The 19635-nt window shown below is 40.2% G+C and overlaps 1 protein-coding gene across 12 annotated transcripts in view; it reads right to left on the reverse strand.

The window, feature by feature from the left end:
• ILF3 (interleukin enhancer binding factor 3) overlaps positions 1-19281 on the reverse strand; it is a 28920-nt gene extending 9639 nt beyond the window's left edge. For 7 of the 12 annotated variants that reach the window (XM_081318183.1, XM_081318181.1, XM_081318176.1 and 4 more), the window contains exons 1-9: positions 19116-19280; positions 17666-17746; positions 17363-17589; positions 6239-6419; positions 5136-5283; positions 3655-3746; positions 3196-3291; positions 619-730; positions 166-263 (exon numbers count right to left, since the gene is read on the reverse strand). In XM_081318183.1, the coding sequence (XP_081174309.1) occupies positions 166-263; positions 619-730; positions 3196-3291; positions 3655-3746; positions 5136-5283; positions 6239-6419; positions 17363-17589; positions 17666-17668 (957 nt within the window). In that variant the 5' untranslated portion in view covers positions 17669-17746; positions 19116-19280. Of the gene's footprint in view, positions 1-165; positions 264-618; positions 731-3195; positions 3292-3654; positions 3747-5135; positions 5284-6238; positions 6420-17362; positions 17590-17665; positions 17747-19115 lie in introns of all 12 variants that reach the window. The other 5 variants (XM_081318186.1, XM_081318184.1, XM_081318180.1 and 2 more) reach the window with 1 other exon arrangement.
• Positions 19282-19635: the final 354 nt, after the last annotated feature.

Here is a 19635-nt window from a genome sequence, read left to right on the forward strand (position 1 = left end):
TCTAGAAAAGTGTTAAAAACCTGATACCTTATTTCTGGCAATCAATAAAAGCCTCCTATATTAGTGAAATGGGACCCTTTTCTAATAAAAGCCAGCCTCATGGAGATTACTAGCTACCATTAAGAACTCATTGCGGTTTTGTAACATCTGTAATCAAAACTATACCTGAGCACTCTGTGTGATATCTTCCCTTTGTTGTCTGTCTAGATGCCCAATAGCATCAGTGGCTTCTTTTTCACAAGGATCATAAATACCAGAACCATCTGAAGGCAGGAAACAAGGAAGATATGCAGAGAATTATCCTAGGATCTCTTATGTAAACTTGAATATTCCCTTAATATCACCTAACACTCAATAACATAAGTAGCCCAACTGAAGTTGACTTAATGGATAATCTGATCTACTCTAAATTGCAGACCATTAATCCCAACAATGTGGCAAACTTGCTAAAGTATAAAAATGCTCCAAAATGGAATTGGAATAATGGGTCCAAGGAACATCTACTCAATATATTATATCCTAAATATAGACTCTTAAATGAAATAGATCAAATCTAATTTTTACTACTTAAGAAAAGAAATATCCATTGAAATTCTCAACAGCCAAGGACCATCTAACCTGGCATAACTATTCCAGATGCAAGGCATTCAAGAACTCTTCTCAGTGCCTCACCAGCTCCCATGGGCCGATTGGCTGTTCCAATTGATTTCTCACAAAGCAACTCTAGAGGCTGAAAAGAAATTTCCGAAACAATAAAAATAGAACAATTGTCAAAATCTATAATACAAGTACAGATCTTTCTGACCATAGCTTTCTGTTATCCACGATAGGCAGTTACAAAATATACAGGCAGTCCTCGTTCAGCAGTTGCCTTGGTTAGCTATGTTTGCAATTACAACAGTTATGGAAACTTTGCAATCTGTCCTTGATTTATTTATTTATTTCATATTAAGGTCTGTAAAGCAAAGGAAAGCTGAAGTTTATAAGCACAAGTGTGATATTACTTAGCAATTACTCTGCATGTTGTCAGTACTAATTGTGGTTACTTAAACAAGGACTACTTCTAATTTAAAATTGTCTGGCCTTAAGGCTGTAATAAACAGATTGATCTAATTTAAAGTTAGAAAATGAATCTTACTCAGATTTTTTCTCCCTCTACTATAAAATGCTATTTTCTTCTCTGCTAATTTTGAAAGTCTGGGATAAGAACAGGTGCCATTTAGAAAATAATAATAATATTGAATTAATATATTCATTTTTATTTCATATTAAATGAAAAAAGTTTCAGATTTTCCACAACCAGGCTTAAATTAGAAAGGATTAGAAAGGAAGAAAGTTAAGATTTGTTATTCAGGGGTTCTTCTGGACTGACAACTCTTGCTTCATCAACCCATGGAAACTGTAACTAGAGGGGCCTATGCCTAACTTCAGCTGATATAATAACTGTGGCTGTATCTTTGGCAAGGGGACTTGGCTATAGTAACTCATGCCATCATCTCCATCTGCCTTGACTATTATGCTTTAAGGGATGCCCTTAATGTCTAGTTGGAAACAGCAACTGTTCAAAAATATGGTGGTCTACATGTTTGTTAGCCAGTTTAATGCGGTGGTTAAAGCATCAGAGTAGAAACTGGGGGACTGTGACTTCTAGTCCCACCTTAGGAACAAAGCCAGCTGAGTGGCCTTGGTCCAGTTACTTTTTTTCAACTCTAGGAAGGAGGCAATGGCAAACCACTTCTAAAAAACCTTGCCAAGAAAACTGCAGGGACTTAAAAATGTGTTTCCTAGTGCTCACCTCAGAGGACATTTAACAGTAATTTTACAGGCCCTGCACTTGTACTGATTATATTCAAGATGCAATTTAAGGCGCTGGTACTGATCCATGGCATGTCATGTGAATATGGCTTATCATGCCTACAGAACTGTCTGATCCAAACATTATCAGTAAGAGTTAAGAATAGCTAGGGAAAAACTTCCTATAATCACACATTTCCAAAAGGCTTGGGAGGCTGAGGCTAAATGGTGCTGCTTTTCTATGGCAATATTTTGTTTTTATTTTTATACTTAGAAGTACAGAAAAATATCAGATTGCAGACAGAAATAGAATAATTCTATCAGGATCTTCTCTTAAATTAGCATTGCTATTTAAGCACTTTAAGATGTTTGCTGATTATAGATTAGGAAAGAAACGAGATGTTGTCAAATATGCAAAATGTATTTCAATAATATTTCTACTTCCAAATAAGTTCTTTGGCATAATATTCAGATAGGAAAGTATGAATGCAATATCTAACATTGTTTAAATTCTATTGATAAGTATCCAAAATAATTTAGTCTTCCCATGATGGCAAAGTTACTTTTATGAAAGCCTAAATTTTACCAGAATAAAAGTTGAGACATTTGTCAAGTAGAATCTGAGAACTGCAAACTGTTGCAAAATTTACTATTAACTTTTGGACTGCTTTGCCTATCACAGCTGGGTATGTGAGTTTTATTCAATCTCTTTATAACTTAAAAAGAAAATAGCAAAAACAATTTGACAGTCAGCATTGAGGTGAACCATGAGCGCATGGTCTTCAAATCAGACCCATTTCGTTGCAAACAAGATTAGGATTTAATTTAATTTATTATTTGTGAATATATTTGGCACAACAGACCAGCTTGCCTGTAGGTAAGCAATGCGTATGTAAATGGAAGAGAGAAAATGTCTAACAGGATTCACCCTCATTATGTACAGCATCAGATAGAAGCATAGTAATATTACAGGATTCAACACTTTTATTAAGAAATCAAAAACATTCTACTAGTTTATTATTGACTGTTCACTTCTAAAAGCATAGGACCTCAGGTTTAGAACTCAGTCACTTACTAGAACCTTAATGGACTAGTTCAATAATATTTGAGACTGCTTAAGTTAAGCAATGTATTTCTGAATACTGAAGATAAAATCTAGAAACAAATTCCCAACTTCCATCATCTACAGAATTTTGCACTGCACAAGAATTTCTTGACAGAGACCACATTCAGTCAATGTCCCACTAAAGTTCTCTGAAAAAACAGGGACATTTTAAGATTCTCTAACTTTACAGGTGCTCTTTTATTATCTAAAAAATAGAACAGCCTGCCATTATGTACAGAACATTTTTATCATTACACATTTGTAAACAGTAATGGAAATTTAATTTATCAGATTACCCATCCTCTAAGTGGAGCCCAGGTAGGAACACGGGTACAGAGATCTCTCAGCACTCTGATGACTATGACACATGATTTCAAGCCATTTGCCCTGGCCTAAAACAAATTAATAAGCAGGAAGGGGTCAGTAATGAACGTGAAAATCAATCTGAGACAAAATATACATTTTTGTAGTGCTACTTTGTCAAGGGTAAACGATGTATACATTTCCATAGCTTTTTATTTCTACAAATTTTTGTTACTATGTATGAAAACTTACTCTTAGCACAAAGCAGCAACTAGGAACTATGCCATTTCTCTGAAAAACTAAATTCATCAAGTGCTTCTTTAGCAACTGTATATTTAACAGATGCTAAGTTCTGCACATCGACAACTCACATTAAAACATTTTAACAAAGTTAGGCAATTACAACTTACAAGTTTTCTACTTAAAGACAAATATAAGAACAAAATGCAAACCTGAAACCACTTGGCGTGTCGGAGTGACGCCAAGGCAGCAAGGCATTTCTGCCTGTCCAGAACGTCCGGTGAGTCGTTGACTGATAGCGTTTCTATTCGTGGGTGGAATAAGAAGACAAGGTACAGTTTGACCAAGGGGGTTCTGTCGGGTGGAGAGGGGATGAGGCAGTTTTCTAAAAGGCAGCTGAGGCTCCCAGAACTCTGATCTAAAGCCCTGTATCTGAAACTATAGCCTCAATACATATTTTTTTTCATCCTTATGAAGTGACAACTAAGTAAGGAGAACAATGTGAGGCATTAACTCATTTTTATACAGGGAAATAAACCTTACAAAAAAGGATAGCTTTTAGACTACTGTAACCAGGCTATAGAACTAGAATAACCAACAAAATAGAAGGTTAAAATTAGATTCCCATTCTAAATCTAGTAGTAGTACATAACTAAGCGCTTTTCTACAAGGAACCCCTTCCGCCCACAAGGCTTGACTGCCCTGGCCCCAGCCCATGACAGAGTGCGTCCTGTTGGTCAAAGGTCCAGCGTCCCTAAAATCGATAAACTAGAAGGCTTGGTAGATGTGTCAGATATCAAACCATAAAACAATCAGGGAACAAATAACAGGTCTGTGCTGCAGCAAAACTAAAGAAAGGGAAAAAGCCTGGGTTTTAGATAAAGCAAATTCAATTATTTAAGAGATTTCAATGTTTTAGCTTATTGTATGCACGGTTCTTTTGGCTATTCAAAAGTTCAGTTAAAATTCACATCAAAATGTCAGTATGAATTCCACCTCATATGATCCAGCAATTAAATTGTGTGAAAGTCATGCATGGGAATAGAATAGCAAGCAAATTATATACTAGAAATATTGTAGTATCAAATACTAAATGTGAACTGCTTTCTGGAACTCAACTGCAATTGTATGGTTATAATTATAAATACATGTGAATTAGCCCCCATCTAAATAAAACAAAAAATACAGTAACTTTATCCAAAACTCTGCATTGTATTGTAAAATTCAACTGAATATGCCAAAATTAAGGAGAAAAACATAGAAAGATAATCATTTTTGCTGCAACACAAACTGCTTTATGTAATACACTGAATTTCATGAACATGCAAATTTTTTAAAAACTAAAATGTCAATACGTTAAGAGATTTTAGTTTGCACATGTATCATCTATAATCAATATTCACATTTGATAAAGAAACAGTATTATGCACAAGTGAAGTAACACACTTGTAAAAAAGCTTAGGCCAGACCAAATGGCCTAAATGTTTAAAAAAGCATTTCATTTGGAAATATCACTCAAATTCTAGAAGCCTGTGTCAGATGATCCATAATCAAGAAACTGTATAACATTGTGACACAAAATTGACTTGCATGAAATTGCTCTGCCTAATCAAGAAACTGTACATCACAATAATTAGCAAAGTCAGTCTGGAAACTCATTCTGGGGCTGCTAGCAATTTTCAGTCTTCCATACCTCCAGCTAACATTTTTTCCATTTCTTCTCTGACAACAGGAGATGTCAAGTGAATAGTAAGTGTCAGTGGAGGTTCTTTGGTATTCTTAATTGTAATTGCAGCATCACTGACAGATTGAATAATTTCATATTTGTCTTCAGTAATAGCCTGAAACACAAGAAAATACTTTATATTCTTAGCTTTTTGTCTCTTCCAAACAGTCCTTTCAGAATAATTAATTCAATCAATAGTGATTTAAAATCAATTGTACTTCAGGGATGTTCACCTTCTATAGCAGCAGCCAAATCTTTAAAGTAGTATACTCTTTGTGACTTTACTACCTTAGTAAAAAAAGGTTCTTCCACCCTGGGGGTGGGGTTCGGGGGGGGGGGAAGCCTGTTGGTTTTGAGGACAGGCCAACACTGAAAAGCTGACTAAAAGCTTTTCTCCTGAGTTTTAAGTATCTTCCAGATATGGAATGAATACTGAAGAGGAGGTACTTGGAAAAACTGTTATTACTGCTGATTTACATTATATTTATATTCACAGTAGTAATTCAACCATTATTGAGAACTGTGAAAGAATATTTCCAAAGCAATCTAAAACTATTGTGAAGTATTGTTCTAAAATAATGTTAACAGGGTTATTTATACAGACACTGAAGTCCCCAATTGGTCTGAGTAACTTGAATGATCTGATTTAAGCATTCAAATATTTAAGAAGCACAAATACATATATGCACATTTTGCATACATGTTATAAATAAATGCATTTATTTAGTATATGATGGAATCAAATCTGTAGGAGAGAGAACACAAGCGGACAATTTCTTAAACAGTATATTTAAAAAGCAGGTGGTAAATAAACACCTAGAAAGTTTTAATTATGAATATATTACAAACACTATTAGGAGTATTCTAAATAGCTGTATGAATATCATAACACTTTAAAGAGGTTCTAGATAATGAACAGCAGGAATACTGCAAGCTTGCTGGAATACCAAACTACAGTTAGTCCAGTAACATAGAACCAACAGTTCATTATATACATATTATAAATAGTATGTATTATAAACATTATATAAATATTAGGATAGTACACATAAGCCTATTTTTATACTCACAGCAAGCTGTGTGCTGAGATTGTCGGCTACTTTTTCCAAAAGACCAATAGTGGGTTTCTCTTTACATAACAGAACCAGCTCAAGATCCAAGTCTCCCTTCAGCAAGAGGCCTTTTGCTACAAGACCAACACGCATCACTCCACGAAGTGTTCTAGTCAAATGCTCTGTAGTCTTCTGCTCACTATAAGGAGATATATTTGTCAAAATAAATCAACTCTTCCTTTATATATTATTCAGCCAAATTTGCAAAAAACAGGAAAGATACTAAATTGATGAAGCTGCAATATTAGTGTATATTGGTTCTTGCAAACCCATTCGTTTAGAATCAGACCATCACTCATATTTTTATCAACCAAATATTTTTCCTGTTAATTATCCTGCACATGGATTATAGCAAAACTGTTTTGTCTAGAGCTGCTGAACCTTTCTATACTGAAAAACACACAACTGAAGCTTTATGCAATGCTAATACTGTTCTGTTCAATAATGTTCAAGTAGAATAATCATGTAATATTTTCAGCACCAATATTTATTAAATTATACCAATAAACCATCTATTTTACTAGGCCAACAATTTCAAATTGCAAAATATTTCCCCAAATGTGGAAGCTATGATCAGGCACCCTTGACTGTAGCTTTACCCCTAGCACAAGTTGTATGTATTCAGTGCTGTTTGAATAAAGAAATGTCCATTAAAAAATATAGTATTACATGCTGCAATAGATTCATGATTTCAAATGGAGTGTTAGTAACCACAAGACTTCCTTCTCCAAAGTTAAACATCTAAACATGATACAGTATTTACATACCCTATTGAATTTGTTTAGCTCTTTTTCTCTGAAGAAACCAAAAGCAATTTCCCTTTGATCACTAAGTATGTTAGCAGAGTTTCTCAGCAACACCATCTTTAGATATAAAGGGGAATTTTAACGTCAGCCTCAGAGATACATAATTTTCTTAATATTGCAACCCATCATGAATCAGAATCATAGGGCTGGAAGCGACTTTGGAGGTCTTTCTAGTCCAACTTCCTGCTCATGGTAAGAACCTTATATAATTCCAGACAAATGGTTGTCTAGCAGTCTATTCCCCAAAACTTCCAGTGATTGAGCACCCACAATGCAGGAAGCAAGATTATTTAATTGCTCTGTCAGAAAATATCCCCTTACATCTAGGCTGGATCTCTCTTTGACAAGCTTCATTACTTCTTGTCCTGCCCTTTGGTGTCCCAGGATGTCAATTCCGTTCGTGACAGCCCCTCAAATACTGGAGGACAGTTATCATGCCCCCCATTCCTCCTCTTCAATAGGCTAGACATACCTAGTTCCCTCAACTGTTCATCATACCGTATTTTCCGGCGTATAAGACGACCCCCTACATTTCCTGTTAAATTATAGGGTTTGGGCTATACTCGCCGTATAAGACTACCCCTCTTCCAACGCACACCAAATAAAAATTAAAAAACATCAGATTTGATTTTAATATGGTAATTTTAATTCAAATGCTTATGACATGCAGGTACTTAGTAGGAAAACTGTCACTTGTAAACATAAGGCTGTTTGTCATCAAACATGTAAACATAAAACAGTGCAAGTGGATTAAACTTAATAATAATAATAATAATAATAATAATAATAATAATAATAATAATAATAATAATAATAATAATAATATAATAATAATAATAATAATAATAATAATAATAATAATAATAATAATAATAATGATGTTGCAAGGGACCTTGGCGGTCATCTAGTCCAACCCCCTGCTAAGGCAGGAAACCCTATACCATTTCAGAAAAATGGCTGTCCAGTCTCTTCTTAAAAACTTCCAGTGTTGGAGCATTCACCACTTCTGGAGGCAGGTTGTTCCACTGGTTAATTGTTCTAACTGTCAGGAAGTTTCTCCTTAGTTCTAGGTTGCTTCTCTCCTTGACTAGTTTCCATCCATTGCTTCTTGTCCTGCTTTCAGGTGCTTTGGAGAATAGCTTGGCTCCCTCTTCTTTGTGGCAGCCCCTGAGATATTGGATCACTGCTATCATGTCACCCCTCACCCTTCTCTTCGTTAAACTACACATACCCAATTCCAGCAACCGTTTCCTATTTTCCTAATTCACTTTTTCACTTTTCCTACTTCACTCTAAAGCTTTCCCTGCGCAGAGCCTTAAGTAACACCAGCTGCCTGCAATTAGTGCAGGTTCGCATCCCACCAGGCTCAAGGTTGACTCAGCCTTCCATCCTTCTGAGGTAGGTAAAATGAGGACCCAGATTGTTGGGAGCAATAAGCTGACTTTGTAATAATGCTGCTTGTGGGGGTGTGAAAGCTCTAATAAGCAGGCATATACATAGAATGAAGGCTATTGCTAAGCACATTGATTTGTGCTTTAAATTGTAAGCCGCCCTGAGTCTTCGGAGAAGGGCGGGATATAAATGGGATTAAAAAAAAAAGACCAAATGGGAGATCCGCTCCAGGTTTTCCAGCCAGCCCTGTCCATAAAGTTTCAGCACCCGGAGTATAAGACGACCCCTGACTTTTGAGAAGATTTTCATGGGTTAAAAAGTCATCTTATACGCCGGAAAATACGGTAGTGTGTTAGTATCACTTCACGTGATCTTGAAACTATCCCTCTTTTCATGCAACCTAGGACCGTATTATCTTTTTTGACAGTTGCAGCACACTGTTGGTTCATACTTAAGTGGTAGTCCACTAGGACATCTAGATCCCTCTCTGTAAGTACTGATGAGCCAGGTACTACCTATTCTATAACTATGCATTTGGTTTTTCCTGCCTAAGTATAGGACCTTACTTTTCTCATCACTGAACTGGATCGTGTTGGCTAGAAACCACAATAGAATGTGATACAAACATTTAAATAAACTGAGCACCCACATTCTGCTTTGCCAGAACTTGCACCAGCAGGCCTTTGGTCATATTAGAGGTTCCAACATTAGATCTCTCTGGAATAAGACAAGATTTCCTGCCCAACTAGTAAAACTTAGTTTGTGTGTATAAATACATTTATTTTAATTTTTACAGAAAGTTGGTGCTCTGTCCAGTTTCAACATTTACTAAAAGCTATAGCAATTGCATTGACATATTAGCACAGGGATGGTTAATTTTTTTTGTCACCAAGAGCCATACTACTTTCCCATGTTGTTTTGTACAGCTGAGAGGCAATCCCATTGTTGTGTGATGTCAGGGATCAGGGTGGGAAACCTTATTTATCTGTCTGAATAGGGGCAAACATTTCTGTATTGGTGGGGTATAACCTTGGATTTCAGTATTTTATTTTTCAGTTCCCTAAAGACTGCAGCTGCCAGTGGATGGGACAGTTCCTGAAATGCATGGCTTGTTTTTTTCTTGAAATGTTAAGGAGCAAACTAGTCCATTAAACAAAATGTAATGGAGAATTAATACATTCCCTTAATCCAAAACCATAAAAAGCTGCATAAAAAGTTATGCTATTAAATACAGGTTATCTCAAATAGGGGGAGGGTGGTGCATGTGCAATCTACTGAATGCCCCTCCCAATAGCATATCTGATTTGTTATGCTGAAATTCAGAAATTACACATGTCTCACTCAAGTAATCAGTGTGATTTCTGGGTATCATCAAAGCAAAAGGGATAGCGGTCAGTCCTAGAAACAGATTAGCAGATATATTCCACTTGCAAAAATTCAAAATTCTCTTTGCCCATATTTGTTTTAAAAGGCATGTTGGCTGAGATTAAAGGGATATGCTTTTGTGATACTGCATGCACTAAAATCAGGGGTGTCAAACTCGCAAAGTCACATGACATGTCGCGACATATCGCAACTTTTTTTTCCATTGCCGGCAATGGGGTGGGTGCAGTTTCGGCATGACGCATCCAGCCGGCAGTTTGACACCCCTGTACTAAATGATTCGCTTCCACTGCAAAATGCATGCCAAGCATTTTGTCACATCTGGAGATCAAGTAAAAAGCTGAGAGAAAAGATGATTTACCTAAAGCCACATTATCACTAGTCTTCCGTTAACAGTATTTATTTAATTTTATTTTATTGCATTTATATACCGCCCTTTCCCTGAGGACTCAGGGCGGTTTACAGGGAGTTAAAAATCAACCATACAAAAGTTAAAAAACCAATTAAAAAAAGATTAAACCAACCCTGTACAATTAAAAAACCCCAATTAAAATAAATTTCTCCTCAGCCTGGGCCCGAGAGTTCGAAGAGCCAGGTCTTCAGGCCCCGGCGGAATGATCGGAGGTCAGGGGCAGTCCTCAGCTCCACTGGCAGCTGGTTCCAGAGGGCAGGCGCCCCCACTGAGAAGGCCCTATCCCTGGGTGTCACCCGCCGGCAATCTCTTACCGGTGGGACCCTGAGCAGACCCTCCCTGTGGGAGCGCACTGGGTGAAGGGCATTTGATGCCGGCAGCAGGTGTTCCCTCAAATACCCCGGACCCAGGCCATGTAGGGCTTTATAGGTGATAACCAGCACCTTGAATTTCACCCGGAGGGCAACCGGAAGCCAATGCAGCTCGCGGAGTAGAGGTGTTACATGGGAGTATCGGGAGACCCCCATTACAACTCGCGCGGCCGCATTCTGCACCAGTTGAAGCCTCCGAGTGGTCTTCAAGGGCAGCCCCATGTAGAGAGCGTTACAGTAATCCAAACGGGAGGTCACGAGCGCATGAGTAACTGTGCGTAGGGCGTCTCGGTCCAGATAGGGACGCAACTGGCGCACCAGGCGAACCTGTGCAAAAGCCCCCCTGGTCACGGCTCCTATGTGATCTTCAAAATTGAGTCGTGAATCCAGGAGGACGCCCAAGTTGCGAGCCCTATCAACGGGGGGTAACACCTCACCCCCCATCGTTAGAGGTGGAATAGTCTGGTTAGCCCAAGATGCCGATATGCACAGCCACTCAGTCTTGGCGGGATTGAGATGAAGCCTGTTTCTCCCCATTCAGACCTGAACCGCCTCCAGGCACCGGGACATCACGGCGAGGGCATCACTGGGTTGGTTCGGGGTGGAAAGAAAATGTTGGGTATCATCAGCGTACTGATGATACCCCACCCCGAAGCCACGAATGATCTCGCCCAGCGGCTTCATATAGATGTTGAACAGGAGAGGCGAGAGAACCGACCCCTGAGGGACTCCACAAATGAGAGGCCTCGGGGCGGATCTCTGCCCTCCTGTCAACACCGACTGCGAGCGGCCCTGGAGGTAGGAGGAGAACCACCGTAAAACGGTGCCTCCCACTCCCAACCCCCTGAGACGCCGCAGTAGGATACCATGGTCGATGGTATCGAAAGCCGCTGAGAGATCTAATAGGACCAGGACAGAGGAGCAACCCCTGTCCCTTGCCCTCCAGAGATCATTCACCAGCGCGACCAATGCCGTCTCCGTGCTGTGTCCGGGCCTGAAACCCGATTGGTACGGGTCCAGATAATCAGTTTCCTCCAGGAACAGAGGGAGCTGATGCGCCACCACACTCTCAACAACCTTCGCCAAAAAGCGAAGGTTGGAGACTGGACGATAGTTGTTTAAAACAGCCGGGTCCAAAGCAGGCTTCTTGAGAAGGGGTCTCACCACCGCCTCCTTCAAGGCGGCAGGGAAGACACCCTCCTTCAAAGAAGCAGTTATTACTGCATGGAACCAGCCTCGTGTTCCCTCCCGAGCCGCATAAGCTAGCCAGGAGGGGCACGGATCCAAAAAACAGGTGGTGGTGCTCAGTCTCCCCATGATCCTGTCCACATCATCAGGGGAAACAGGGTCGAACTCAGTCCAGATAACGTGCTCAAGACCGCCTGATTCCTCCACATCAGACTCTGCCCAGAGTCCAGGCCGGTCCGGATCCGAGCGATTTTGTCCGCCAGATGATGACTAAACTCCTCGGCTCGTCCCTGCAAGGGATCCTCTCACCTCCTGGTTAAGGAGGGAGCGAGTAACCCTAAACAGGGCGGCCGGGCGATTATCTGCGGACGCGATAAGGGCGGCAAAGTAGTTAGACTTCGCCGTCCTTATCGCCGCAAGATAAGACCTTATAAAGGTTCTTAACTGCAATCGGTCGGATTCGGATCGGCTGGATCTCCAACCGCTCTCTAGACCTCGTCTCCGACGCTTCATCTTCCGGAGCTCCACAGAGAACCATGGGGCCCAACGGGATGTGCGCCGGGTCAGAGGTCGCATGGGTACAACGCAGTCAAGTGCCCTGGCGGCAGCCGTTTCCCAGGCCTCCACCAGAGCATAGACTGGGCTGTGGGTAAGGGTGATAGGTATAGGCCCAAGCGCCCTCTGGAACCGATCCGGGTCCATTAGGCGCCTGGGGCGGAACCAGATTTTGGGACCAGAATTTCTGTTGCTACGTAATGCAGTTGTGCGTCACATCATATGACTGCATCACTTACCGACAGCTATTTTTGCAATTCCCATTGATAAACAGCCTATTTGGTCTAGTGTTAAGGCACCAGGCTAGAAACCAGAAGACTGTGTGTTCTAATCTAATGCTCATCTTAGTCATGAAAGCCAGCTGGATAATTTGAGTAAGTCACCTATCTCACAGGGTTGTTGTTGTGGGGACATAGGACGACGATGATTAAGTACCGTATATACTTGAGTATAAGCCGAATTTTTCAGCCCACTTTTTGGGCTGAAAAAATCCACTTCGGCTTATACTCCAGTGAACAAAAAAAAAGAACTTACCGAGGACTTGCGCGCCGTCGAGCTACTTTGCCTGACGCTGCTGGGGTCGCCCGGGCGCCTCTGCTCGCCCTCAGCAGCACCTGGCCCGGAATCACATGCGAAACAAGCCCGGCAGAGGAGCCGGAGCAGCGAGCAGAGGCGCCCAGCCCAGATCCTGCAAGGCCCGGCCGAGACGCGCCCCCAGCAGCGGAGCTGCTCCGGCTCCTCTGCCGGGCTTGTTTTGCATGTGAGCTACTTTGCCTGACGCTGAGAAGACCCGCTTGGGCACTCGGGTTGGTGTCAGTCTCCGCAGGCCCTTCTCGTTTCCAGGAACGTCAAGCGCGCTTGGCTCCCCACCCCCACGGCAGGGCAGGGCAGGGCAGAGACTTGCTCGCCCTTCTGACGGCCCTGAAGAGAAACGAAGGGCTTGCAAACTCCCCGCGAGAAGCTGGGCGAAGCGCGCGGCTGGGCGAGTGTGTGCCTGCGCGCGTATTTACGAAAGAAACGCTCCGAGAGTTCTTCTTTCTCCGCCCCCTTGGGGGGAACTCTAGCGACTGCTGTAGCCGCGCTTCTCTTCTCGGCTCCGAAAATAGGGATTTCTACTCTCTCTCTCTCTCCCCTCCCCACCCCGCATTCTCCTGCCTCTTCGATTGCGACAATAAAAGGGCGAAGGGTGCGCTGGTTTCTTCCTCCTTCCTCCCCCCTCCCCTCCCCTCCCCGATTGTCAGGTGTGGCTTCGACTTTAGTTTTTGCCTACGGTGCTAGGGAGTTGCCAGTGGTGGGATCGTTTTCGGAGTTGCGTGCTTGGCCCAGAGGTGCAAACAAAATTATCTGGTTACTGTGAGTCCTAAGATGATGATTGCCACATCCTAAAAGTGGTACAATGGGTGAAAAGGTTGAAAAGCCCTGTTTTAAAGGACACTAAGTTTGCAAACCCCTTTCCAATAACTTTTTAGAAATTGCTTACTAACCATTTTACAGCTATTAAAGCCCTTCAGGACAATAAGGCTATAGAAATTGAATAAAGAAATAAGTTCAAAAGTCTTCACACAATTCTGAATTTAAAAAAATTACAAGCTTAAGAATTTTTTAAAAATGAAATACAGCTAAAAGCTAAATAAAATTTTGATCCAAGAAATTTATAAACAAAGGGTCCAGATGAATTTGGAATATTGACTTTTACACTAGGATTTTGGAATTAACTATAAAAGTTAAGCTTCTCTTAGGAAACAGATACATTATCTGGTTACTGTGAGTCCTAAGATGATTGGAGATAATTTTAGAAACTGGACTTTAGTGGATACTAAAGATTTTAAAGCAGAAAAAAAGAATACAAGTGTGGTCAGTTACTATTTGACATAAAATGGCACAAAATTTTCTATGTATTATGTAATATTTGAAAAATTAAGGGAGATATTTTAAAAATAGAGCCAGAGGTTAGTAATACAATATTATCACTATCAGTAATTATGTCTATTTCTATGTACAGACTATGTCCAGATGTTAATGAAAGAATGACTATCTGACACGGTAAGTACCAAAAGTGGAACTACAAATGACAGGCCAAAAGAACCATTTACCGTAGAAAAGGATGCTTTACTAGATACACTAAAGAAACTTGTAGTTTTAAAAATTAAAAAGAATACAAACAATAAACCAGTAAGGAAATGTTTGTTAGATTTTAGACCTGGAAAATATTATTAGATATGATGAAAATGTTTAATCAAAAATCATATTTTTAAAAAATAAACACAGGTGAGCTGCCAAACACCCAAATTTTGATCATGTGACAAGGACTTGCAATGACTACAACTTCAAGGACAAGATATAACTACAATTCATTCAGTGCCATAACTTTGAATAGTCAAACAAATGGTCATTAAGAAAGGACTACCTGCAGTTACAACATGATAGAAAGATGTCTGGATTTCTCTAGGTCATCAATTAAAATAATTCATTCTCCCTATTCTATTTATTAGAAGCTAAGGAGTTAACCAATTTTAAAAAAAAGCTTATAAATTATAACACACTAGCTATCAAAATGGAAGCTTTATGTATTAGGCTGAGAGACAGTCTTTAATGGAGAATACTTTTATTTACTAATCAAAATAATTTTGATTATTATTTTCAGAAAAAAAGTCTGAACAGAATCATTGTGTTTATGTGAATGCATCTGAGATTGTTGTGATTGGATCCAAAAATGATTACATACGGGTTGAAGGAAGGTTGAAATTTTGAAACAATTCTTCATATGGCTCTATCTCATCAGGGAGGTTGCCTACCCCCAAAAACCGCCGACTAGCACGCACGTGCGGGGGAACCTTTACCTTTAGCTATCAAAATGGAAGCTTTATGTATTAGGCTGAGAGACAGTCTTTAATGGAGAATACTTTTATTTACTAATCAAAATAATTTTGATTATTATTTTCAGAAGTTATTATCCTCAATTAATTTATATCAGAAAACTCATTCTCCCTATAAGGCGGTTTTTGGGGGTAGGCAACCTCCCTGATGAGATAGAGCCATATGAAGAATTGTTTCGAAATTTCAACCTTCCTTCAACCCGTATGTAATCATTTTTGGATCCAATCACAACAATCTCAGATGCATTCACATAAACACAATGATTCTGCTCATACTTTTTTCCCAATTCACCAATTTCCATCCATTTGACTCCTATTTTTATATTTCTATAATTTCCTATTAATATTCCACCACCATTCCCATTTTTTTTACGAAGATATCCTTTATTCTCCCATGCAGAATAAGAAAAGACACTTTCCTCTCAGATTAAGCAGTAGAGGAAAAGCAAGTGGGAGATAGATCAGCCACATAAAATAGGCAAGGAAATAGTAAGAGAGTATCTAACTATCCACCTTGGACAAGTACAAATCACCTGGTCAATTGTTTGCATCTCAGGGTTCTGAAGGAGCTTCTGAAGCACGAGACCTCAAAAAGAGCTTGAAAGGGGGGAAAATGAATATAGGAAATTATAGGCCAATCACCTTGAAATTAATACCTGGGAAAATCCTGGAAAAGATTATCAAATGGAGGATTTGTGAAATGAACAAGGTGATTAATAGAAGCCAGCATGTTGTTAAAAGCAGATCAGATCTTATATCCTGATAAAATGACTAAATTAGTGGACCTACAAAATGCTGTGGATGTAGTATACTTGGACTTCAGTAAGGCATTTAACAAAGTAGACCACAATCTACTTCTTGCTAAGTTAGAAAAATTTGGGGTAGACAGTACCACCACCAGATGGATTCAAAATTGGCTGACCAACCACCCTCAGCATATAATCCTTAATCAAATTACATCTACATGGAGGGAATCATATCACAAGATTCTTTCTTAGGCCCAGTAATCTTCAACAACTTCATAAAACATCTAGACCAGCAGTCCCTAACCTTCCTGACATCAGGGATGTGTTTCACGGAAGATGTTTGTGCCATGGACCAGGGGAGATGATTTTGCATGCAACCTAGATCCTGGGAATGTGCAGATAAAGCTTCGCTCGCCAGTCATTTATGTAGTCTGGTTCTTGACCGGCCATGGATTGGTACTGATCTGCAGCCCAGGGGTTGGGGACCCCAATCTAGACCAGGAGAAAGAAAGGGAACTTGTCTAATTTGCAGATGACACCAAATTGGGGGGAATTGCTAACATTCTGAAAAATAGACTCAAGATTCAGAAGTATCCAATAAAATGCAGTTAAGTGATAAGAAAAATAAGGTCCTGCATTTCTGCAGGAAAAGTGCATAGGTACTGAATACATTAAACAAGATGAGCACCCAGATTTGATTTCCAAACACAAAACAGAACAAAATAACATTGGATGTATTGAAGGGTATTTATGAACAAGGGATTTTAATTTTAAGAGTGTCTGCCATTAAAAATATGGGAGAAGAACAAAATTTACCAAATAAGACTGATTTGAAAGTGGATCTATTGAAGGAGATGCATTGTATATCCATATATACAAATGAAACTGATGTTAACAAAGCAAAAGAGTAACTTTATAAGAGGCTTCTTAAAGCTTGGAAGAATTTTGCGAGAAAGGATAAAGAAAAAATAAGAAGAAATCTAGTTCTGGGACGTTATTTGAGTTCATTAAAGATTAAGACTGCTAAACTAGAACTGAATAACAAGGTTTTAAAAATGTGTTTCTAGATGTGAGATGAAATCTGGAAAGAAATCATTCATGTTTTAAGTGAAGTTGATAAACAATTAAAATTGTTTACAGTTATGAAGAAAGTCAACTTTTTATATTTATTTTTTTCCTTCTTTTCTGCACTACTTTTACATTTTATTCTCTTAATTTTATTTTTTAATAAAATTACTATTTTAAAAAATAAATGTAAACTGCAAATGGCCATTGGCATCTCAAAACAACAGAAAATTCTTTTTAGAAACTTGTCAGCCTCTGTAAGAGCAAGTTATGAATAAAGTTACATACCTTCCTTCTTTGTTCTCTTCTTCAGCTACAGTCTCCATGGTGTCAGGTTCTGGCTGGTCATTATTACCTTTCTCCTGCTCATTAATCCAGTCAGAAACAGCTTTGAGAGCACGTTCAGTGTGAGAGACCATGTTTTGAACTGCTGTCAGTTCTTCTTGGGTTGGATAAACTGCAGAATGCTTTGCCATGACATGGCGATCATCATTCACAAAAATGCGCATTGGCCGCTGAAATTTAAAACATAAAATAAGTAAAACAAAAATACATGGCATTTCATCTCATTTCTGAATGGCAAATTCTTACCATTTTGCTTCAGATCCTTGATGATTTTTTCCCCAAAGAAAATGTTTCTTCTAAGCTGTACTAGTACTGTGTTCAGGTACTCTGAAATGAATTTTTAAAAAAACAACTTCATTGAACAAAGTTTGCAATAATTTAGTAGAAAATCAAACATTTATATTCCTGTGAAGATATGACTGCACATCATGTACATCAGCCTCAGTGGTTTCTAACAGAAAGAACTCTTGACAAGTAGCAGGTTGGAACCATTTAAAATATGAAGTTTACTAATCATAAAGATTGCACCCTCTAAACAATAGTGGAATTTCTACCACACAATTCTATATGTAGCTACTCCAACAAAACACACTTAATTTATTAAGTTCAAACATCACTATTTCCTTGTCTCAACTTTTGATACCCTAGCAAACCCTATTTGTAAACTGAGAGATCTGGTCAAAATTAAAACAAAAGCAGCTGAGAAAATACCAGAATCTCACACTGTATTAATAATCCCGAAACAATCTGCCTGATCATTCGATTGATAATTATAAGCAAACATTATGCAAGAGGTAATTCCAGCCCTGCCGTTGCCCCACGAGGGAGTTGGGGTTACTGGCAAAACCTTCCCATCTGAAAAGATTATTCCTGCCCGCCGATATACATCCGTCAGAGCCTAGACGACGTGTCCTCAAGGGAAGAGGGAACAAGTTAATGCCGCAATTTTTCACCAAGCGTTTGGAACCTTAAGTCTTTGAAGGTGGCTTCCCACAAGGAGCGTTGCAAAGGGCGCGCGCGCGCACACACACGGGAACTTTAGGGGATACGAATCTGAGAAAATATCGCGTACTCTCCACAGAAAGGCAAAGGCTTCCGGGGAAAGAGAGAAGCAAGAAGCCCCAGAAGAACAATCATACGAAATCGAAGGGTCAAGATACCAGATATCTGGAAAGCGTTCCACTCTTTCTGGATACCTAAACCAACCCTAAACCCTCTTTGCCTTCAAGAGGAACTCGAGGGCAGAAGCAGCACTCCGGAGAAAGATGTCCTGGGGTGTCTATGTGTGTGGAGGCTGCGGTAACCAGGAGGAGCAAAGGCGTCATTGTGAGATACCACTCCAACACCGATACAAGTTTTGGAAGACCAGAAGACCAGATAAGCGCGCCCAGTTTCAAGTATTACCAGCTTCCCGTTAAGTCGCTCACGCGCCATTACTGTTCTCCCCCGCTCGTTCACCACCCCTTGCCTTCTGACCCATCCGCCGCCATTTTGTTGCCTCCACACAATGGAGCGCGCGCGCGTGGCGAGCCAGGGGGTAGGCAGTTGTCCGCGACCCGCAGATCCATCCATCCATTTATCCGCTATGCCATCCCTTTTACACGCGTGTTTCATGCCCGGTCTGACCAATCTATTCACCTGAGGATATCATGGGATTTAAGCGCTGCCTTCCTGCGCTACGCGGTCTTCTACTTACCGACCGGGCAGGGCCCGTCGAGGGTGACCGGTAGTATCTCCACGCGAAGCGTTTCGTCGATCAGCCGTTCGAGCGGTCGGTTCCCGCGCAGAAGCGGCGACACCGACAACTTCGTTCAGCTCTAACTGCAGCGTGGAGGGGAGGGGTGGCACAAAGGAGAAAGTGAGATCGCTCGCCCATGTGATCCAGAGATAGCTTTCTCCTCCAATCAGAGCGGAGAGAAGAGGCGTGAATTAAACTTCTTACGTTAGAGGGTTAAGAGAGCGCATCTCTCGTTTTCTCTCCGCCCTCTTTTCTGCCTCCATTTTATTTCCCGTTTTGAAGCGTGGGTGTGCTACTGTGACACCGCGCTGATTTTAAGCATTCCGTGCCGAATGCTGGGGGGAGGGGTGTCTTGGAATTCCTTTGATGCAAAAGAAAACGGTTACAAAGAGAGTAAAAAGACCAGCTGTAACGCGTTTGTCGCGAACTTGTGAGCGCTAATTGGGAAATAAGTTACACTCTATTTGAGGGGAATGCT

Source organism: Vipera berus (assembly GCF_964194415.1).
Source record: "Vipera berus genome assembly, chromosome: 2".
In the NCBI taxonomy this organism is placed as follows: domain Eukaryota; kingdom Metazoa; phylum Chordata; class Lepidosauria; order Squamata; family Viperidae; genus Vipera; species Vipera berus.